Source organism: Macaca nemestrina, chromosome 18, assembly GCF_043159975.1.
Source record: "Macaca nemestrina isolate mMacNem1 chromosome 18, mMacNem.hap1, whole genome shotgun sequence".
Taxonomy (NCBI): Eukaryota; Metazoa; Chordata; class Mammalia; order Primates; family Cercopithecidae; genus Macaca; species Macaca nemestrina.
In genome coordinates, this window is record NC_092142.1 from 54,554,405 (window position 1) to 54,578,789 (window position 24,385).

Genomic DNA, 24,385 nt, shown 5'->3' on the forward strand with positions numbered 1-24,385 from the left:
CTTCTCTCCATTTTCATCTTCTTAGTGCTCCTGTCTAGGTAAACAGTTAATGTACAGGGAAAACTCTGTATTTAATCAGCCTGAATTACAATGATCAATTTCTTCCTTTATATTGCCATCAGGAAATGCCTCCTAAGGTGTATTATACTAGTTATGCTTTATTTTCATTGGCTTAGAAGTGCAAGATCTTCTGGGGTGATTGATGTCCCCCAGGGCTATTAAAGTTGCCCAAGTTTGCTTCAGTTGCTCCTGGTTTACTTCAGATTAAGCCTGGAAGAAAGAAAAAATGTAGCTGTGATTATTGCCGTTTTTCTTTTCTTTCCATTTTCCACATGTGGAAGATTGCTTAGTAACCCTTTAGGACCCTTAATGACCCTTTGATGTTGGTCTTTATGGCAGGACCACCAGTAATTGTGGAATGAACACTTCACTCACACAAAGGATGAAACTCACAGGTCCTGCCTCCCAGAGGGGCTCCAGTCATGGCAAAGCTGAGCTCAAGAACCCACACTGGGTGCCATTGAGCCATGATAAATGGCCCCAGTCATAAATAGTTTATATTTATTGCTAAACAGAAAATATATTTTTCTTCCTTCTTGGGAATAGTTGGGCTACTTGCTTGCTGTTCCTTCTCAGTGAGACTTTTCTCCAAATAGGAACAGTGAATGATGATGTTGAGCTATAAGACATACCTGAATTTCACCTTGTAGTAGGATTAATAGTAATTCCACTAGTGGCCCTTCTAATTAATTTCTCCCATCCTTTCACAGAACCATGACGGCAGCATCGACTTCCGAGAGTATGTGATTGGCCTGGCTGTCTTGTGCAACCCTGCCAATACAGAGGAGATCATCCAAGTGGCATTTAAGGTAATGTCAGCCCCATTGAAAGCATCTTGGTCTGCCTTGTAAACAAGTGTTGACTCTAAGTGTATTATTTGGAAATCAGTGAATCTATTACATGATTTTATAGATCTGCTGTGACATGTACAGGACAATAATGTGATTAAATCAGTTGCTACTGAGAATAAAGAAAACACAAGCATTTGTTTACGCAAAAAGTCTCTAGAAGTAGCCTAATTAACAGCATCAAGATTGAAGAGCAGGAGATTTCACAAGCTAACTTAAAAAATTATTTCTTTTCAGCTTCCCCATTTTGAAGCCCCAAAGGGGAAATTTATAAATAAACACCACCTGTCACTAGTCATCCTAATTCACTCTCTGGAAAGTTCTGATCTATCCTTATTTTCTCATTCTGTATGTCAGTGATATTTTCAGTGGTACTTTTTTTAAATGACATTTGTTTTGTCATTGTGGCATCAAGTGAACACCATCATAAATGTCCCAAGTTCCTGCCCCTCATGGCTTTCTGTAGTATCGCATATATTTTCACAGCAATACAGGGGTCTAAATTGGGAGCTGATGAATAAAATTCATATCCCTGGTTCCCACAGAGCTTGATGAAAGTTTGAATTTTGAGGACCATTTACTTACAAGTGCAAAAGAAGAGGGAAGAATACATTCCCAAAATGTGGGTTCTGTTCTGAGAGTAAAGGGGCTTCATCTAATCAGTATGTTTAAATATGATATGCCCTTTTTGTTCTAAGGTCGTCTCTCAAGTAAAAGAGAAACTTGATTTCTCTCGTTGTCTTGCTAAGCTGTGTATATTTGCCCTTGTTGTACAGCCACGTAGTTCCCTTGCTTTCGTCCAGCAGGAGAGCTGCAGACCTTCTCTGTTTCTGTTTTCTTTTTTTCTTTTTTTTTTCTGAGACGGAGTCTCACTCTATTGCCCAGTCTGGAGTGCAGTGGCGCAATCTCGGCTCACTGCAAGTTCCACCTCCCAGGTTCACGCCGTTCTCCTGCCTCAGCCTCCCGCGTAGCTGGGACTACAGGTGCCCACCACCACGCCTGGCTAATTTTTTGTATTTTTCATAGAGACACGGTTTCACCATGTTAGCCAGGATGGTCTTGGTCTCCTGACCTCATGATCCGCCCGCCTCCGTCTCCCAAAGTGCTGGGATTACAGGTGTGAGCCACCGCGCCTGGCCTTCTGTTTCTGTTTTCTACTCATCTTTTCCTGACTTTCTTGGAGAAGAATGTCTCCCTGCAATTCCAAGAAGTCTTTTCCCCCTCTATTATCTAGAAAGACTTTCTTCTTCCAAGAGTTCATTTCTTATGTCTTAGAGGCCACTTGGGATGAGCCTTAGGAATTTTCATGTGCACTATCATTGATAGAAGAGCCCCTGAGTTTACTTTTTATTTCAGATTGGTTTAAACTGAGTTAACTGCTAGGCCTGTAAAGAACCTAAATGGTTGATGCTTAGCAGATGGTCATAAGGCAAGGGCCAGACTTTTTCCAAAGTTTAAATCCTTCAGCTTTTACAGACTTATTCATCATAAAACCTAAAATTACACACAGCTAACTTATTCTGATCTAGATATTTCTGTTTCTGTTTGGGGATTGTATGTGTAATTGTAAGTTTAGTTGAGCAAATGGTCATTTTTGGTTTACCAATGAAAGACCTGATATAAAATTTGGCCTTTAATCACAGTAATTACGTTTTGAAAGAAGCTGTGAGATTTTTATCTAGCTTAGACCTTGGTTTGGGGAAGGAGAAGGGAAGAAAAGAAGGCTTAAAACTATAATTACCTTTTTTTTTTCAGTAAGGCAAGTATTATGCTTTACATTGGTTATTTTTTAACCCTCCTTTTCAAATGTGTTTTATGTTTTGGAAGTGTTTTTGCATACTTTTTATTTAGTAGTATCCTTTTATATATAGGATTCTTTTACATACTTTTATTTGGATAGCACTTCACAGTTAATTTCCCATCTTTTATCTTATTTCACCTTCACAGTGACACTTAGAGGTAGAATAGTAGTCAGGATTCTTCATTTGCAAGCAGTAAGGTAGACTGGCTGACTGACGCCAAAGTGGAATTATTTGTAAGGCCAGGGAGTAGACTCAAGGGAAAACTCACAGCCAGGCAGATTCAGAGGTCCTGGCTGCAGGAATATCCTTACACCCTCCCTGGGCACTGCAGTTAAAATGAGCAAACTTCAACTCTGTTCATAATACACATTTCAGGGAGGGTCCAGCTGGTCTTGGGCCATGTGCTTGACAGGAAAGACAGAATGTTTTCATTAAGATTCCACATTATTCTGTGCAATGGGGAGATATCAGTCCCCATTTCAAAGGAAACTGAGGTGTTAAACTTTCTACCAGAGTCCGGATCATGCATGGGGTTTACCTTAGATCTAGGAACTTTGTAGTGGGTAGTGACGAGCAAGTGAGGGAAATTGAAGAGTTTAGTGAGGGGAGTTATGGTAAAGGGCACATATAGAAGAAATAAAAGTCTCTAGTATGGACCATGTAAAAGGAACTTACACAGAAGTGAGAGACACCAAAGCACCAAACCTGGCAAGAATTTAGACTGTTCAGATGAGTTGGTGCAAACTGTTTAGAAATGGAAGGCCTCTGAAGAAAGCTTAGAGCTTGTGAGGAGGGAGCTATGACTGAGTCCCAGCAATTACTGTGTGAAGTCCAAGGCACATGAAGAGCCTGAGGTCTACAGTTTGTGAAAACAGATGCCAATTCACTTTTCACTTTTCAACTATTGTATCCCCTAACTAGGGACTGAGTGGTAAGAAATGGAATTGAGACCAGAGCTTTGTCTGCTGGGGCAACAAATCTCAATTTCAAGTTACATTTTTTTTATTCTCCTACCCTTTAGGGACCATTAAAACATGATTCAGTATTTGCTTATTATTTTTTTCATAGTTATCACCCCTTATCTAATACCTGTTTTTCTCCGTTTTTGATCTTGTATTTGGTCAGAAGTAGAAATCTCAACATCAGGAACTCTAGATATTATCTGCCTGGATTTGGATGCCCCCTGTACTACTTGCAAGTGGTGTGACCTTGGGAAAAGTTACCTAACTTCCTTGTGCCTCAGCTTTTCCATCTGTAAGATAGGACTGACAGTGGCACCTACCATAAGACTATTGTGAGGGTTGAGTGAGTTAATACATGTAAAGTGATTTGAACACTTTTGATCAGTGCTTATAAAAAGTAAGTACTCATATAATTAAAAATTCTTAAGACCCAGGGGAGGATTTTGAATATGGAATATTAATTATCCATCAGTTATCCTTATTTTGCTGCATGACTTTCAGTCTACTCCACTCTACTGCCTTTCCCCCTCCTCCTAAAACATATTCAGTCTCTCCCTTCCTAAAATAACCTCTTTTGTGCTTGGGTACTACCCCGATTATCTCTTTCCCTTTGTTTCATAATTTCTTAAAATGAAGAGTCCATACTTCTTGCCTCTGCTTTTCACTTCTATTCATCTCATGATTCCCATTACAATCTGGCTTCCGGTCCCCTGAAATTGTTTACTAAAGTCATCAGGATCCTCTGATAATCAAATCCAACAAACGGTTTTGCTTCTTGCTTGGCCTTCCTATGGCATTTTGCTCTGTTAGCCCTTACCACTGTTAGCATCTCTTTCTCTTTCCTGAACACACCCCCTTAGCTTCTAAGATGCATGCTCTTATTTCCTGGTTCTCTTGTCTGGCTGCTGCTTCTAAGCCTTTTCTGTCAGTTCCTCTTCACTACTCATACCTCAACTGTTGCTGTTCCCAGGCCTTGCTTTACTTTGTGCATTCTCTACAGATAAGCTGAAACATGCCTATAGTTTCCATTTTTACCCAAATTCATATCTCAAGACTCCTCAGTTTCCTAAACTGATATTCTGAATCTCTTATTTACTCCTGGAACCTCTGATTCAAATTTAACCTATCTAGATCTAATTCTTGATCTCATTGGCACTTGTTCTGTTTTCCCACTTCGGTTAATGTAATCAGCTTTCACCCAGTTGCCTAAGCTAGAAGATATCATTTTTACTTCTGTCCTTTCCATCACTACAGACCCCTTATTGATATGCAAGTCTTGTCTTTGCTTTTTATGAATTCTATCCCTTCCTATCCTTCCTACATCTCAAAACCAGACTCTTAATTGGTTTTCCTGCCTCTGGTTTTATCAACCTCTTGCTCCCAATTCATCCTCCATACTCTGCCTCAAAGTTTTCTCAGTTCTCATGGGATCATACTACCTTCACTCCCATTATAATCCTACAGGATTTGGTGAGGAATTATATACACACCATGATCTGATTCCTGTTTGTCTCTATCTCCTGACTGGAGCCCCAAGCAATCATTTGCCATTCCCTGTATATTCTGGGAACTTCTCTTAATGTTCTAAGACCCAACTCAAATGTCAACTCCTGTGAAGCCTTCTTGGACCTCTCTGGGTAGGATTCATTATGTTCCCCATGGAGCTCCCCTGTTATGTACCATCAGTATAGCTCCTGTTTTAATCCTGTCTCTCTCAACCGTCAAGCTATAGGTGTTGTGAGGGTAGCAGAGATGATACTTTCTTAATATACATATTTCTAGCCCCTGCCACAGTAGATGTTTGAATTATTAAAGACTTTATTTTCTAAGATTATTCCCTACCACTATGACCCTGAGGGAACTAATTCTTACATTTTATTTTCTTCAGCTCTTTGATGTTGATGAGGATGGCTACATAACAGAGGAAGAGTTCTCTACCATTCTACAGGCTTCCCTTGGAGTGCCTGACCTTGATGTTTCTGGTCTCTTCAAGGAAATAGCCCAAGGGGACTCAATTTCCTATGGTGAGTAGGCAATTTGGCCTCCTGACTTAGTTTACAAGGAGGGCATCCAGACTATGGACTGATGATCAAGAGTGCTGTTTGTCTTAACTAATTACATTGATAATAGACATAATAGTAATAATGATGACCACAGTAATAATAGTAGTAATGGCATAATAGTAATAGCTAATTATGAGGACTTATATGCTAGGCACTCTTCTAAACATTTTATATATATTAACCCATTTAACCTTTATAGCAAGCCTATCTAATCGGTATTCTTAATTATTCTTATTTTACTAAGATGCAAAGAATTTAAGTAACTTATCTAAGATAATTTAGCTAAAGAACATCAGAACCACAATTCGAAAACCAAAACAGTTTGGCTTTGGAGCCTGCACTATTGACTCTATACTTTAGTGCTCTCACTGTAAAGTGTGTCAGTGTGGCCAGGCAAAACTGAACAAGTAAACCAAATAGGTTGCAACTATAGTAAAGGAACATGGACTGAGGCACCAACAATAATAGTAGCTAAACCATTTATTGATGTTTACTATTAGTGACCTATGTAACTTTTCACATTCCTTGTCTCATGCCATCTTGCTAGCAGCGCCTGTGAGTTAGGGTCTATCAGGGAGAAAGACCTTGTGGCAAAGTGGCAGGTCTATCCATCAGTAACTGTCTTTTCTCTTGATGACTCAAGTCCACCCATCAAAACAAGTTGCACTGGGCTGAAGTTTCTCTATATTCACAGTGTAGTTGTTGAGAAACACACCTCAATGGAGAGGCCAAGATAATTGTTTCCCCATCTTGGGTTTGATGTGGTCATGGATGTCAAGCTGGCTTATCTTCCCCAGTCTTTCCCCTGAGGCTGGAGGGAGACTCCTCTTTAATTACTCTTTCCTTATGGTGTTCAAGAATTTCAGCTTGTTAACTTTCATGGGATGGGAAAAGTAGATCACATACTTCTCTTACTTTTAATTACTGTCATTTAGATAATTAAATGCCTAGAGCACTTAATCTATTGAGTTCATTTGAAAAAATAGCATAAAATGGGAAGTATAAATACTGAAATGAAACTTATGAGTCATAAACTCATTTGTACTAATTCTTCCCTGGCTATTTTCTTTTCATAAGTAAGACTATTACTCTAAACTACTAAATTTTGAAAAACTATTGGAATAACTACTTCAATGGAAGCTAATACTAAAAATGATTTGTAGAAAACCATTATAACCTGTTGATTTAAGTACTTTTGCAGGGAAATCTGCTTTGTTTTTTGGAGTTCAACCTTTTTCTTTGCAGAATACAGAATATCTCCCCTTATTCTGCAAATAGGCAAATCTGCTATTTTTTTCAAGCATGTTTGAAGTATTTAAGTATAATTTTGTTTAAAAAGTAGATATTGATATCTGTCATGAATGTGACCATTTAAATTGTTTAAATGTGATCCTTTAAATCAGGGGTTCCCAACCCTTGGGCCATGGACCGGTACTGATCTGTGGCCGTTAGGAACAGAGTTGCACAGCAGGAGGTGAGTGGCAGGCAAGTGAGCATTACTGCCTGAACTCTGCCTCCTGTCTGATCAGTGGAGGCGTTAGATTCTCGTCGGAGTGCATGAACCCTATTGTGAACTGCGCATGCGAGGGATCTAGGTTGCATGCTCCTTTTAAGAATCCAGTCCCTGATGATCTGAGGTTGAACAGTTTCATTCTGAAACCATCTCCTCCATCCCCTTTACCATCCATGGAAAAATTGTCTTCCATGAAACCAGTCCCTGATGCCAAAATGGCTGGGGACTGCTGCCTTAAATTACTTTATTTTCAGTTTTCTGTTAATGCTCAAATTCCACGTAGAGTCAATCACAGGACTTCTAGAAATTAGTTACTCTTTAATGCCACTGACATCCCAACAGAAGATCTTGATCTTTTGGCCATAGTCTTGAAATTAAAGTTCTTGGTTTCAGTAAATCAACTGTCATGCTCACTTATCTTCGAAGTCACTTAAGTCTTCTATGTGTCTCTGTCATTGAAACAGACTTATGTAGATAAAACTTTATTTTTATTTTTTTCTATAATGTATCCCTAGAAACTAGAAACTTTATTTTGGAAGTTAATAAAGAACAATTAGTAGTTTGCCTGATTTAGAAATAAAAACTGGTTTATTAATGCAAAACAACATTGCAATTGCAAATAATGATTTGGGTTCAATCTGGTGACTTCCTCATCACTAAGACCTGTTTGTATATTTGTTTTTTTTGAGATAGGGTCTCACTCTGTTGCCCAGGCTGGAGTGCAATGGCATGATCACAGGTCACTGCAGACTAAAACCTATTTTTATATTCAAGAGTAAGGTAGTCTAATGTGTCATGACGCAGACCCTTGCTTATCAGAGGATTTTAAAAAAGTAAATGGATAGAAATAGGACATTAAATTTATTTAAATTTAAACATTAAAGTTAAAATTATTTTATTATAGAGCCAAATGGCAACTAATCCAAAGACCATGCTGTCTTTGCTGTAATAAGCTCAATAAAGTTTTATCCACCCAAAAGTAGAGAGTAGAAAGATTTAAAAATAGAAGACAGAATAATATTTCAGAAACTCCAGGTTACTGGAGGATTGAGGTTCAAATCCTGATAATTAACTAAGCCTTTTATAGCCCTATCCCAGCTTCTAAAACACTTGAGATAAAAAGAACTCCTCTACTTGGAGGTCTTGTGGTATGATTATTATATATTGTACACTTTCCTATCCATTATTGATTATAAATCAAGGCTCAGCTTTTTAAGACTGTGTTTTTCTGTACCAGAGTTAAGGGCTCAAATAATTCTAAAAACCAGTTATAGAAAGTGGTGGGTAATAGAATTTTTTAAACATTTTTTAAATTGCTAGAAATAACAAAAATACAGAAAACTAAATAAAACATATAACGCACAATGAAGTTTTATAAAGTGAACACCTGTGTAACTACCATTCAAGTCAAGAAATAGAGCTTTTCCACAACTCCAGAAACCTCTGTGTGCCCTTTCCCAACCACACCTCTACCTCTCTCTTAAAGAAGAGGGTTGTTATCCTGACTTAAAAAGGAATCTCTGCCTTGCTTTATTTTACTTTAACAGTTCACCCCTAAAGTATGTCTCTTTAAATATTAAATTTTAGTTTTGTCTAAGTTTTTGAACTTTATATAAATAGACTGATACAATTATGTGTTACTTTATATCTTGCTTTTTTCATTAAACATTATGACTTTAAGATTAATCCACATTGTGACTACTAGCTGTTCATTCATTTTCATTGCCTTATAGCCTTATGTTCTATGAGTATGACACAATTTATTTATGCATTTCTACTGTTGATGGACATCCAAGTTGTTTTTATTTTTTATCTATTATAAATAATGTTGCTGTGAACATTCTCATGCATGTCTCTCAGAGTACAATATGCACAAATTTCTCTAGGATATATACCTCAGAGTAGAATTAATGGGTCAAAGAGTATGTATATCTTCAACTTGACTAAATAATGGAAAAACTATCTCCCAAAGTGGTTGTACAACTTTTATTTTCATCAGCAATATTCATGTGTTGAGTAGTAGAATTTTGTAATAATTGCATTATTAGAGTCATTTATTAATCTGCATCATGTCAAAAGAAGATTCACCCCAACTTATTGGATTTTTTTCTTTCTCTTCTAGAGGAATTTAAAAGTTTTGCCTTAAGGCATCCAGAATATGCTAAGATATTTACAACATACCTAGACCTCCAGACGTGCCATGTGTTTTCATTACCAAAAGAAGTCCAGACAACCCCCTCCATTGCCAGTAATAAAGTCAGCCCTGAAAAGCATGAAGAGAGTGCCTCAGACAAAAAAGATGACTGAAAGCAGTATTTCCAATAAGGAAAACACAGTAGCTTTTGCTTGAAATTGTAAAGGCACTTATTGATAATACTTTTAATGTGTTGGTAATGATGTTTAAAATTGAAAGATTTTTTAAATAAAAATGATAGATTTTCTTACTAAAAATGTTTTTATTAACCTTACTTTTATTGGAAAAAATCAAGCAATATTTCTTTTTCTTTTATATTATATCGTAGTTTACTGATTCATTTACTGGTGATACATATGTTTTTATGGATTTTCCAGTTTAATTTGCATATACAAATGAATGCAATGGTCTTACTATTGGTGAGGATTGAGCAACCTTATATAAAGTTTTAAAAATATAAACACTTTTTAATCTACTTTCCTCTAAAAATCAATAATATTCTATTATTTCTAATCCTTTTCCATTTGGGAAATAAGAATGAAGAATCTGAGAATTTTACATCTATAACTTTAAAGATTCATTTTCCATTTAAATTTCAGTGTCTTGGATCACTGAATATGGGAAGGGAGAGCTTCATTAATTAGATGCAACTTCTTAAGAACTTATATTCTCTTTAACATACATCTCTATTGTAGTTTTTTTCTCTTTTGTTTTTTGAGGTGGAGTCTTACTCTGTCACTTAGGCTGGAGTGCAGTGGTGCGATCTTGGCTCACTGCAACCTCCACCTCCCGGGTTCAAGTGATTCTCATGCCTCAGACTCCTGAGTAGCTGGGATTACATGTGCCCACCACCACACCCACTAATTTTTATATTTTTAGTAGAGATGTGGTTTTGCCATGTTGGCCAGGCTGGTTTCGAACTCCTGACCTCAGGTGATCCACCCATCTCAGCCTCCCAAAGTGCTGGGATCACAGGCATGAGCCACCGTGCCCGGCCTGTTGTAGATTTTCTTAACTACTTGCTAAGGAAATCATATCCTTTTACATGAACTACAGGTTTAGAACTTGGTTTTAAGACAACTGCTATGGCCAGAGGGTAAATGGGAATTGCCTTATTGAAGGTAACGTTGATTGGCTAATGAGAAAATGAATTGTTTGCCACAGAGTTGAATTTAATTTGAGTTAGATAGTTCAGAATGTAGCACTTGCCCTATAAATGAATCAGATTTGTTCTATTTATATAATATTAGAATTAATATATTATCTTCCAAGTGGGAATTTTATTTTGTTAAGTAGACTCTCAAATTTTAGAACTTGTGTGAAGTATCTTCACAGAAAACACAAAAGGTTTCAAAGTATCACCCAAAGCTAGGGAATAAAAAAACCTACTTTATTAATGCAAGACCACAATTTAAGACCCAGGCAGGAATCCAACAGCAACATTTTTCCTTTAGGTTAAGCAATAATTTTTCTGAATTGCCGTTTTTAATGGGTCTCATACATGCATATTGCTAATATCATTCACGTTTGATATTTTCAACAAAGAACCAATTTATTAATATAATGTACAAAAATAGTTGGCTTATTTTCTGAACTCAGTCTTTGAAATAAAACTCCTTGTTTTGGCTGTGTTTCTGAATGTATTGGTGATTCACCTCCAAGCTAATTTTTTAAAGTCATTTTTGAAGTTGGGAAGTCTCATGAGAGATGTTGAAGTATGTGTTTAATCAAGAGTCATGATTTCAAACTAGTTTTACATATGAAGCAGTTAGTGTTCTAATTTAATGGGTAAATGTGTGTTTGGATAATTAAATACCTGAAAATTTTATCCTTAGGTATATGTAATTATTTGCCTCTTATATGTCTTAAAGCTATTTAAACAAGGTGTTCAATGAGCCAAAACAATTGTTTAAGTAATTAGAACAGTACGTCTTTATCATAGTGTCTGTCATATGCAATGAATGTATGTAATACTAAAAAATCATGACTTTTATCAAAGAAAAACCACACATTAATCCTATTAATCATGAAAGCATAGCACTGTAAATTAAAGGTTTTCTATGACGCTCTTGAAAGTGATCCCACTGCTTTTCTGTTTTAGAATAATATTTTATGCTCTTTATTTCCATTTCTGTGAATGTGATATTTCTATTTTGTGATTATGTTACTGAATAAACAAACTTGCTACATAAAATTCTTAGCAATTAAAAAAATTCTGGTTCTGCCATTTTGTCTTGAATGTAATACACCTTTTTAGTATCATGTTTACATATTTATGAATATGATTAATCATCTTTGTTTGCATTAAGCTTTATGAAATGTCAGAAATAGTTTTACTCTAATGAAAAACTCAAATTTTGCCAAAAGTAGCAATATTCTTAAAGACATTGAATTTTAACTGGTTGAATTTTATATAGTAACACATGTCATGATCATCAATATTATTGCAGACCAGGACTCTGCTTATATGCCTTGCTAATAACAAAGATTTCTTTCACAGAGGCTTTTCTCCTCTTAAGATTTAAAGTAAGAATTACATTTTATTAAATCAGTTAAATGCACCATGGTTTCATATAATAATATAAAAAAATACTCTTTGAAGTGAGAAATATTTTATCCTAAAACCTCTAAACCATAAAAATTCAATTGAAACAGTTCTGTTGAAGGATAATGACATACTGACTGCTTATAGACCAAGTTGCTCGCATTATGTGTGTTTAGTCCTCCTCTGCCACTGCTTTTAGAGCCTTATAAGGCTGAGTGTGATGGTAATGCTAGCTCTTATGGATATTTGAAGGAGACTGCCTCCCTTTTAGAAGACATCTGTTCTACTCTCTGCATGAGGCACAGCAGTAAAGCTATCTGATTCCCAGAATCAGAACTCTCACCTTCAAACTATTACCGAATGCAAGGTGGTTCATTGAAGGCTATTAATTGATGCTCAAATAGAAGGGCATTGACTATATTGGAACAGATGGACTCTCTACTACAAAAGTCTTTGGGTATTTGTTTCTTATATAGAAAATGCTAACATGGATAGAAAGATACTGGTACAAGACCATTCCTGGGAAAGCAGACTTTTTATATTTGTTTCCTTTTCTGCGCATTTGAATGAATGCCTCAAGTTTTTGTTAAATTGTTATATCAGAGTGATAAATAAGTGCTATGGCTTGATAGAGGTGAAACTCTTCATATATATTCAAAATACGTATCACAAACTTTGGTAAATAGGATAGTAATCTGAAGAACTTTTGCCCTTTTTACCTCATTTACTGTAACTCTTGTTCCTAGGTAATCGTTCTCTCCCAACAAACCTCTCAAGTGTCTGTGTAACAACCAACATGTTCTAACAAATTGTCTCCATTGCACTTCAGCCAGCTCCCTATTTTTTATAACGTATTAACTTTATCATTTTCTTATTTTGAAGGAACCTATGCACATTAGCAAAATTAAAAAGGTAGAGAAAAATATAAACAGAAAAAATTATGTTTACTTCTACCACTTTAAATCAACTATTACCAGTTTTACACATATTTTACTCCATCTTTTTTCAAAGTTTCTTACATTTTCAAAATAACAATGTGTATATGCTGTTTTATATTCTACTTTTTCACTTATAGCATAACATTTTTCAATGTCATTAAAATTCTCTGCAAATGTAAATTTTAAAAAGTGTACCTACTGTTTTTTGGAAATCTGTAACAAACTATGTGTAATCATTCTTCTAATATTAAACATATTGTGTCTAGAATTTATTTCTTCTGGTGGGTTCTTGGTCTTGCTGACTTCAAGAATGAAGCCGCGGAGTTCATGGTGAGTGTTACAGCTCTTAAACGTGATGTGTCCCGAGGTGGTGGTTCCTCCTTGTGGGTTCCTGGTCTCGCTGACTTCAAGAATGAAGCTGCAGACCTCACAGTGAGTGTTACAGCTCTTAAAGTTGGTGCGAACCCAAAGAGTGAGCAGCAGCAAGATTTCTTGTGAAGAGCAAAAGAATAGAGCTTCTACAGTGTGGAAGGTGACCCGAGCCGGTTGCCACTATTTGCCCAGGTGGCCAACTTTTATTCCCTTATTTGGCCCCACCCAGGTCCTGCTGATTGGTCCATCTTACAGAGTGCTGATTGGTCCATTTTTACAGAATGCTGATTGGTGCATTTACAATCCTCTAGCTAGACACAGAGTGCTGATTGGTGCATTTACAATCCTCTAGCTAAACGGAAAAGTTTCCAAGTCCCCACCCGACCCAGAAGCCCAGCTGGCCTCACCTCTCCATATGAGTTTGACTTTCATTTGGGATCTATTAAAAACTCCAACTCAATATTCCATAGTAGTTCATAATTAGAAATAGTTTGCTAAAACTTACTGAAAAATCTGCTGAAGATTTTATAATTATTAAAATTGGTTTGAAACTACTTTTATTACAGGAAAATTTTGATATTATTATAGATTACATCGAGTATGGTAATTTTAACCATAACTTAGCCTGAAGGTAATTTTATGTGAAGTTAACAGGTTCGTGTCTTTTAAAAGTGAGTAGATTTCATCTTTTCAAAATATTTTTTCCTTTGTAAAAGTAACAAACAACAATTATTACAATAAGCAATAATAATTATAATTGCTACCTATTTGGATTACCTATTGGCCTACTATGTATTAGTCATTGTGCTAAGTGATGTACAGGCATCTTATTTACAGTTCAACTCATTTGAACCTCAATGACTCATAGTTTTGTTTGTCCCTTATTTTATTTAACAAAATTTAAAACTATTTCTAAGTCACTCATTAAATGACAAAGCTTAAATCAAATTTTGTCTGATTGTAAAGGCCATACTTTTAATCATTTATATAAAACAATACAGCTGCCTGATTTATAGAATTTATAGATTTAGCTTCTGCCATATATTTTCTTACTGATGAATGATATATATCAAATGTTGACTTAGTTTTTAAATGGAAGACAGAGACGGTTTAGAATGGCCTATTTTCAGTCAGCCAAAAATGTCAAAACCTTCTGAGTAGTCCAGGTACTGGAAATCAGAGACAATTTGAACTTCAGGATACTACAATAATTTTTTTCCTTTGTGGGTAGTGGTGGAGCATGAATTCTCTACTTCTTATCAGTCCTTCTGCTGTGATGGCCCTTTTGGTCACACCTCTGTTCTCAAAATAAGAATATAATCAAAAAAGTAGAGTTTGAGGGAACTGAGGACTAAGTCAAAAGTGGGATACCTAGGACTTCATTCTAGTTACCGTGGAATTATCTCCTTTGCTTTTCTTCCTGTTTGTGCTTTTTCTATCCTGTTAATTCTCTTGCCTTATGGAAAGCACAGTGATTATTTCAAAGCATAAACCAGACATCACTTCTCCAGTTTAATTTTTTTCAAAGGCCCATTGCATTTTGGAAAAAAAATCAAAATATTCAACATGGCCTACAAAGCCCTGTCACCCTTAAATAGGGTGTTGAGTCTGGCTCGTACCCACAGTCTAAATCTCAACTGTCTCCAATCTCCTCCCTCATTAAACTCCTACCAGCAAATCTTTTCTTCAAACTGGCTAATGCCCTATTCTAGCCTCAGAGTTTTGTGCTGCTGTTCTCTTAGCTACAGTGTTCTTCCCCAGGATTTTTATCTGGCTTTCTCTTCTTCATTTAGTCTTTTGAACAAACAGCTTCATTGAGATATAATTCAGAGACATACAATTTATCCATTTAAGGTATACATTTTAATGTTTTTACTATATTCACAGAGTTGTACAACCATCACCACACTCTAATTTCAGAACGTTTTCATCTTGGTTCAGATTTTAAATCAAATGTCACATCATCCAGTAGGAACTCCAATCACTAATTAGAAATGCCCATTATGTTTCTACAGACATTCTCAATCCCACTACCTGTTTTGTTATTACACTTGAACTTACATGAAATTATTTACTTGTTTATACATTTATTGTCTGTTATTCCTAGCACACAGAAGGTATGCCTGACACATAGTAAACACTCGATCTTTGATGAATGAATGAATAATGATAACATTAATTTTTTTTTGCTTATTCTGCCTTGTATTGTGTAAGATTAGAGACAATCCTTACAACAAACTTGAAAACCCAGACTTATGATCTCTAAAACTCATATGTAAATTAAGGCTCAGAGAAGTTTCATCACTTGCTCAGAGTTACATAACTGGTGAATACCAGGGCTACATTTCAAACCCAAGTCTGCCTGACTCTAAATAAAGGGATGTTTGATTCAGCCAAAGTAATCTGAACCCTTAAAATAACCAAACAATTGTTTGACAGGCTTTAACTTCCAGTAACATGGAAACTAGATAACCTGAGAACCTGCTGGGCACAAAACCCCTAGAATACTGAACACAATATCACAAACGTATTTTGAAATGCACAAGATGAACATGCAAAATACTGAGGGAACTCCTCAATGGCCAAAAGTGGAAAGCAGCTGAAAACCAGAACTGTGTAAAAGCCTAAAAGTTACAGTTGTCCTGTAGACATTTGTCAATCTCAGTAACAAAGGGACTTAGTATTTTTTGGCTATGGAAGACAAAAGACAAGCTTTTTGTATAAGGTGGGAATGTTAAACTCAGACCTCATAGCAGAAAAAACAGATGAAGGGTTAGAGGCTCAGTAAAAGAAAGAACTGGAAAAATCCATCTTCTGACAAAAAAGACAATGAGGAAAGTTTTCCGTCTTGGGCTGGGTGCTTGGTTGGAGCAGGGGGAAAGAATCTCTGATTTTTCAAAAAATTTCAATTAAAAAATGTTTCAAAACTCATTTTATGGCCCAGTCTGTGTATGTCTTGTTGAATGTCCCATGTGCATTTGAAAGGAATATGTATTCTGCATTTGTTGAGTGTAATGTTCAATAAATATAAATTAGGTTCGGTTAGTTGATAATGCTATATAAACCCTCTATAGCGTCACTTTTTGCCTACTTGTTCTATAATTATTGAAAAGGGGATATTGAAATTGTCAACTGCAACCATGGTTTTATCAGCAGTCAGTTTGTCTGACGTCCTGCCCTTAGATTCATAATCACTTATGATTTTCATTGTCTTGATGAATTGACCCTTTTATCATTATGAAATATTCCTCTTTAATTCTAATAATGCTGCTAATGTTACCATAGCTACTCCAACTATGCCAACTTTCTTATCATTAGTGTTTGCATGGTTTATATTTTTTCGTCCTTTTACTATTAACTTGTGTCCTTATTTTTTAAATAAATATTTTTAAACATCTCTTAAATGAACATTTTATGACTCATTCAGGCCTTGATTTTTTTTTCTATCTGACACTTTCTGTCTTTTAATTGGAGCATTTACTCCACCTACATTTAATGTAATTATTGATACAGTTAGGTTTACTACCATACAGAGTCTACTATCTTGCTTTTTGTTTTGTTTGTTCCATCTGTTCTAGGATACTCTCTCTTCTTTTTCTGACTTCTTTTGAATTAATCATTTTTTTGACATTTTATCACTTTATATTTTCTTTTGACTTATTAGATATAATTACCTATTTTTAATGGTCGCTCCAAGGCTTACAATATCTTTCACATCTAAACTGTATCTTTAATGTAATATAGTCTACTTTCAAATAATAGTATACTTTTTCACCTATAGCATGTGAACCTTACAACAATATACTTTCATTTTACTCTACCTTATTATTTCTGCTATTGTCATATGTTATTTGTGTGTTTTAAACCCCACAAGACACTTTAATTATTTTTGTTATAAATAATTACCCTTGAGAGAAAGTAAGGCTTTGATAAAGAAAGGTATTTTGTATTTATCTACATATTTACTATTTCTGGCACCCTTCATTTCTTTATGTAGTTCCACTTTTCATCATTTTCCTTAAGCATGAGGACCTTCCTTGAACAGTTCTTGTAGCACAAATCTTCTGTCGATAAGCTCTCTCAACTTTATTTTGTCTAAATATGTCTTTATTTTGGCTTCATTTTTGTAGAATATTTTTGATGGATACAGAATTCTAGGCTGATTTTTTTTCCTTCTAGTACATTACAGATTTCATTGTCTTTTTCTTTTTATTGTCTCTGATGATAAATTAACAGTAATTATCTTCCTAGTTCTGTTGTATGTAATTTATCATCAGGCTACTTTTAACGTTTTTTTCTTTATTACTAGTTTTGAAAAATTGTATTATGATTTGCCTTGGTGTGATATTCTTTATGCTTTTGGGGTTTATTGAATTGCTTGGATCTGTAAGTTTAGAGTTTTCATGAAATTTGGAAAATTTTCAGCTATTTTTTTTTTCAAATAATTTTTCTGCCCCTAATCTTTCTCATTTCTCTACTCTAATTACATATATGTTAGACCATTTGAACTACCCCATAGGTCACTGAGTCTATGTTAATTTTTTTCATCTTCCTTTTTCTGTATGCTTTGGTTTTCATATTTTTTGTTGCTCTTCAAGTTCACCAATTGTATCTACTGCAGTATAAATGTTTCATTTCAGATACCACATTTTTTTGCTTATTGAATTTTTATTTAGTTTTTTTCTTAGCTTCTATTTGGCTAATGAGAATTCCTATTCTCTCATTGTGTTCATAGATTTCCTAAATTTCTAGAATATATTTATATGTAGTTTTAAAATTTTTATTTCCTATTCTGTCTTTGTTATTCCTGTTTCTATTTCTATCAGCTGATTTTCCTCCTAGTAATAGGTCATATTTCCTTTTTCTTCACATGTCTGATAATTTTGTGTTATATCCTGGACATTATGGATCCCACTTTATTAAGTGTCTAGATTTGGCTGTCATCCTTAAATCGGGTGTATAGTTTTGTTCTGCCAGGTAGTTAATTTACTTGCAGATCAGCCTGGCTCTTTCTAGGCTTATTTTAAGGTTTTACAATAAAGGAGCCATAGTATTCTTTACTCTAGGATTAGATTAGCCTTGTGCCTAAGGTGTAGCCTTTCTGAGGGTCTCTTTTGAATCTCCTGGATATTCAACAAAGTCTCTATGCTCTGGCTCTATGCTCTATGTTCCAACCTTATGTGAGCTCCAGTAGTTATTCAATATACAACTTCCTTTGTAGATATTCTTACCTCAGTACTTTTTTGTTTCTTCAATAGATATTCTTTATCTGGCCTCATGGAGTCTTTCGCTGAGCATGTGTGGCTTAGTAGCTATATTAGTCTACTTAGGCTGCCATAACAAAATAACACAGACTGGGAGGCTTAACAAACCAGAAATTTATTTTCTTACTGTTCTAGTGGTTAGAAGTCCAAGATCAAGATGCTATTAAGGATGGTTTCTGGTAAGATTTCTGGTTTATAGACAGCTGCCTACTCATGTGTCCTCACATGATCTCTTCTCTCTATACATGTCTGGAGAGAGAGAGAGAGAGAGAGCGCGCGCTCTGGTATCTGTTTCTCTTATAAAGACACCATTCCTATTGCATTAGAGCACAAATCTTATGATCTCATTTAACCTTAACTTACCTTTCTAAAGGCCCTGTCTCCACAGACAGGCACGTTGAGGGCTAGGGTTTCAACACATGAATTTAGGTGAGGAGGATGAAGACACAATTCAGTTTGTAACAATAGTTAACCAAAGACTTAAGGGGTTTCTTATAGAGATTTCTGTAGCTCTATCTATAACCAACTTCCTTTTTCTCAGTACCATACTCCACACTTTCCAACCAACTTAGCCTCCTCAGGCTCTAATCTCTGTCTCCTTAGCTAAGTGACACTTCTGTATTCTGTTTGGGCTCTTGCACTCTACAAAACAGTCCAGAAAATTTTCTAGACAGAATAAAACAGAGTGGTCATTATATCACCTCATTTGTTTTCCTTCTCTTGGGAATCATAGTCCTGCATTGCCTCTTGTCGGAAGTCTGAAAATAGTTTTCATATATTTTGTTCATTTTAATAATACTTTATAGCAAGAGGGCTAACCAAGTACTAGCTATCCCATCATAGGTGGAAGCAGAGTTTCCTCACTGCCTCCATCCCAAGCATTTTAAAATATAGAGCTGACCTCACATGTTTTCAAAGTTTGAAATTTACTGATATGGTCTATGAATCCCCAATGCTGAAAATTAAGAATTCCCTGGGATACCAACTAGATAGAAATGTAAATCTTTGGAAGGATACATCTTCAACCTAACATGTGATGGATTGCCAAGTAAAGCCCAGCCAAACCAAAGTTCTAAAATTATGAAATATGCAAGGAGATAAGGCAAGAGTCAGCACAAACAAACATCGGGAAAAATCTCAGAATCTTTGGATTATAGAATTGTTGAATATAAAAATTAAAGCAAGATTTTAAACGCTGTTTAATAAAATGATGAAACTATGAGAAGTGAACATGGTACCATAAAAAAGACCAGATCTATTTGAAAAAGGCTTCTAGAAATAGAGCATCTAGAAAATAAAACTATATATTACACTAAATAGATTAGTTAAACTGTAAATACTGACACAGCTTTACAAAAGAATTAGGAAACTGATAATAGATTTGAAGAAACTGTCCAGAATGCAGCATACAGAGGCAAAGAGAGAAAAATGAGGAAAAGAAGGTAAAAAAAAAAATACAAGAATAAGAATAATTGGCACAGATTTCATTGGAATTTGAGAAGAGAGTAGTAAGAATGAGGGAAAAAAAGCATTGTTTGAAGAACTAATAGATAATACTATTCTGGAGTCAACAAATGTGAATCCCTTGGATTCAGAACTGTAATAAGCCCCAGGGAAATGTATAAAACGAAATCTGTACCTCAATTCAACATAGTGGACTGCAGAAACTAAAAGAAGATTTTTAAAGCAGCCAGAAGTAAATATATTACTTACCAAGGAACAAACTTGTCAGTAGCACTGCTAGATTTGTCAGCAGCAACCACAAAAGCCAAAAGACAGTGGAATAGTATCTTTAAAATGCTGAGAGAAAATAACTGTCGACCTAGAATTGTATATCCTACTAAGCTAATTTTTAAGTATTGAGAGTAAAATAAAGCTATTTTCAGACAAACAAAAACAGTTTGTAACAAAAAAAATTTATTCAAGAAGCATCTTAAGTATATACTTCAAAAATAAAGAAAATGAACCTTGATGTAAAGACCAAAATTCAAGGAAGAATGATAAATAAAATAAGTGGTAGATAAATCTTTTTAAAAAATTGACTGTAAAGAAAAAGAAATAGGAGGAGGAAGAGGAGAAGACAGTAGACAGTGAATAAATATCAGTAACAAAGTGGAACTAAAATACTACACAATCATAACATATAAAAGAGGAGAGGACTATGATCAGGTTTAAAGCCTTAGTCAGGAGTAGGATTGAGATTTGGATTTCTTTAGATTTTATTAATTATCTGTGTTAAGATTTTAAGGGAACCATGAAAAGAACAGAAACAGCTGGTGAAATGTGGAAACTATTGTGGGAATTTTAATTTAAAATTTTAATTTCATTAAAAATCAAGCAACCACTAGTGCATAAAAGAGACAAGAACATGGAAGAAGCAAGGTAAATATCACAAAAACAATATGACTGAAATAAATCCAAATTAACCAATAAGCAAACTGATATAAATGGATTAAATATGTAAACTAAATTATCAAGATAGCTAAAGTTAATCCAGTGCTATGCAGTTTGTAACAGATATAAGAAAAGTTTAATATCAGAAGAAACCCTATAAGCCAAAAGAGATTGTGGGCCTATATTCAGCGTTCTTAAAGAAAAGAAACTCCAACCAAGAATTTTACATTCAGCAATCTAAACTTTGTAAGCAAAGGAGACATAAGATCCTTTTCAGACAAGTGAATGCTAACAGAATTTGTTGCCACTAGACACACCTTACAAGAAGTCCTTACATGAGGAATCCTAAATATGGAAACAAAAGACCATTACCAGCCACCACAGAAACACACTTAAGTACATAGACTGTTGACACTATAAAACAACTACACAGTCAAGTCTGCATAATAACTAGCTGGCAACATAATGACAAGATCAAATCTTCTCATATCAATATTAACCTTGAATGTAAATGGGCCAAATGCCCCAATTAAAAGGCACAGAGTGGCAAGTTGGATAAAAGCAAGACTCAACTGTATACTGTTTTCAGGAGACCCATCTCACATGCATTGACACCAATAGGCTCAAAGTAAAGGGATAGAGAAAATCCTACCAAGCAAACTGGAAAAAAAAATAGGGGTTGCTATTCTAATTTCAGACAAAACAGACTTTAAACCAACAATGGTCAAAAAAAAGACAAAAAAGGGCATTACATAGTGGTAAAGGGTTCAACTTAACAAGAAGACTCAACTATCCTAAATATATGGGCACCCAAAATAGGAGCATCCGGATTCATAAAACTGGTTCTTAGAGACCTAAAAAGAGACTTAGATAAACCATACAATAATAATAGGAGACTTCAACACCCCATAACAGTGATCATTGAGGCAGAAAACTAACAAAGATATTCAGGACCTGAACTCAACATTGGGCCAAATGGATCTGATAGACCTCCAAAGAACTCTCCACCCCAAAACAACACAATATATATTTTTATCATCACCACATAGCACATCTTCTAAAATCAACCACACAATCAGGCTAAAACAATCCTCAGCACATCCAAAGAAAAAAAAAATCATACCAACCACACTCTCAGATCACAGTACAATAAAAATAGATATGAATACCAAGAGGATTGCTTAAAACCGTATAATTACATGGAAATTAAACAACCGGCTCCTGGATGACTTCTCAGTAAACAATGAAATTAAATCAGAACTCAAGAAATTATTTGAAACTAATGAAAACAAAGATACAGCATACCAGAATATCTGGGACATGGCTAAAGCAGGGTTAAGAGGAAACTTTATAGCACTGAATACCCACATTAAAAAGTTAGAAATTTCTCACATTAACAACCTCATATCACATCTTGAAGAACTAGGAAAACAAGTGAAAGCCAACCCCAAAGCTAGCAGAAGACATGAAATAACCAAAATCAAAGCTGAACTGAATGAAATTGAGACACACAAAAAAAAATTCAAAAGATTGATGAAACCAGAATTGGTTATTTGAAAGAATAAATAAGATAGCTAGACTGCTAGCTAGACTAATAAAGAAAAAAGATCCAAATGAACACAATCAGAAATGACATAGGGGACATTACCACTTACTCCTAGAAATGCAAAAAACAACAACAACAACAAAACACCAGAGATGATTACAAACACCTCTATGCACACACATATAGAGAACCTATAAGAAATGGATACATTCCTGGAAACACACCTCTCAAGACTGAATCAAGAAGAAATTGAAATCCTGAACAGACCAATAATGAGTTCCAAAATTGAATCAGTAATAAAAAGTCTACCAACCAGAAAAACTGAGGTGAAAACAGATTCATAGCCAAACTCTACCAGACATATAAAGAAGAGCTGGTACCATTCCTACTGAAACTATTAAAAAAAAAAAAAAAAAAAAAAAAGAATTAGGAGGCACTCCTCCCTAATGCATTCTATGAGGCCAGCATCATCCTGATACAAAAATCTGGAAAAAAAGAAATCTTCAGGCAATAAGTCTGATGAACAAAGATGCAAAAATCCTGAACAAAACACCAGCAAACTGAATATAGCAGTACATCAAAGAGCTATTCCACCACAGTCAAGTAGGCTTTATCCCTGGGATGCAAGTTTGGTTCGACAAAGGCAAATCAATAAATGTGATCCACCATGTGAACAGAAATAAAAACAAAAGCACATGATTATCTCAACAGATGCAGAAAAAGTTTTTGATAATATTCAGCATTTCTTTATTTAAAAATCCTCAGTAAATCAGGCATTAAAGAAACATACCTCAAAATAATAAGAACTATTTACAGCCAACATCATACGGAATGGGCAGAAGCTGAAGCATTCCCCTTAAGAACTGAAACAAGACAAGGATTCCTACTCTCACCATTCCTATTCAACATAGTACTGGAAGTCTTAGCCAGAGCAATCAGGCAATAGAAAGAAATAAAAGGCATGCAGATAGGAAGAGAGGAAGTCAAACTATCTGTGTTTGTAGACACTATTATTTTAAACCTAGGAAACCTGATTGTCTCTACCCTAAAGCTCCCAGATCTGATAAACAACTTCGGCCAAGTTTCTGGATACAAAATTAATGTGCAAAAAACCCTAGCATTTCTATACACCAATAATGTTGAAGCTAGTGTCAAATCAAGAACACAACCCCATTCACAATAGCCACAAAAAAGAAACAATGCTTAGGAATATAGCTAGCCAAGGAGGTGAAATCTCTCTATGAGAACTACAAAACCCTACTCAGAGAAATCAGAGATGACACAACAAATAGACACAAACAAATGGAAAAATATTCCATGCTCATAAATAGGAAGAATCAATGTTGTTAAAATGGCCATACTGCCCAAAGCAATTTGCAGATTCAGTCCTATTCTTATTAAACTACCAATGACATTCTTCACAGAATTATAAAATAAACTGTTCTACAATTTTTATAGAACCAGAAAAAAAGAGCCCAAGTAACCAAAGCAATCCTAAGCCAAAAGAACAAAGCTGGAGGCAACACATTACCCAATTTCAAACTATACTACAAGGCTACAGTAACCAAAACAGCATGGTACTGGTACAAAAACAGACCCATAGACCAATGAAACAGAGTAGAGAGCCCAGAAATAAAGCCATACACCACAACCACCTCATTTTCGACAAAGTCAACAAAAACAAGCAATGGGGAAAGGATTCCCTATTCAATAAATGGCTGATGAAATAACTGGCTAGCCATATCCAGAAGACTAAAATAGGCCCCCTTCTTTACACCATTTACAAAATTAACTCAAGATGGATTAATGGCTTACATGTAAAACCTAAAACTATAAAAAACCCTTAAAGAAAACCTAGAAAAATACTATTCTAGATATAGGCCC

General features: G+C 35.2%; 1 protein-coding gene and 1 long non-coding RNA gene across 3 annotated transcripts in view; one reads left to right on the forward strand and one right to left on the reverse strand.

Annotated features, from left to right (window-relative positions):
- Positions 1-13,122, forward strand: part of LOC105494079 (lysophosphatidylcholine acyltransferase 2) — an 81,166-nt gene extending 68,044 nt beyond the window's left edge. Inside the window, exons 12-14 of the mRNA XM_011762184.3 lie at positions 771-869; positions 5,561-5,696; positions 9,371-13,122. Coding sequence (XP_011760486.1) covers positions 771-869; positions 5,561-5,696; positions 9,371-9,555 — 420 coding nt within the window. The 3' untranslated portion in view covers positions 9,556-13,122. The remainder of the gene's footprint in view (positions 1-770; positions 870-5,560; positions 5,697-9,370) is intronic.
- The window catches only part of LOC105494080 (uncharacterized), a 73,435-nt gene continuing 49,190 nt past the window's right edge, over positions 141-24,385 (reverse strand). For both annotated transcript variants that reach the window (XR_003020993.2, XR_011616476.1), the window contains 3 exons: positions 18,689-18,810; positions 693-831; positions 141-270 (listed from right to left, as the gene is read on the reverse strand). This is a non-coding gene — a long non-coding RNA (uncharacterized lncRNA). The remainder of the gene's footprint in view (positions 271-692; positions 832-18,688; positions 18,811-24,385) is intronic.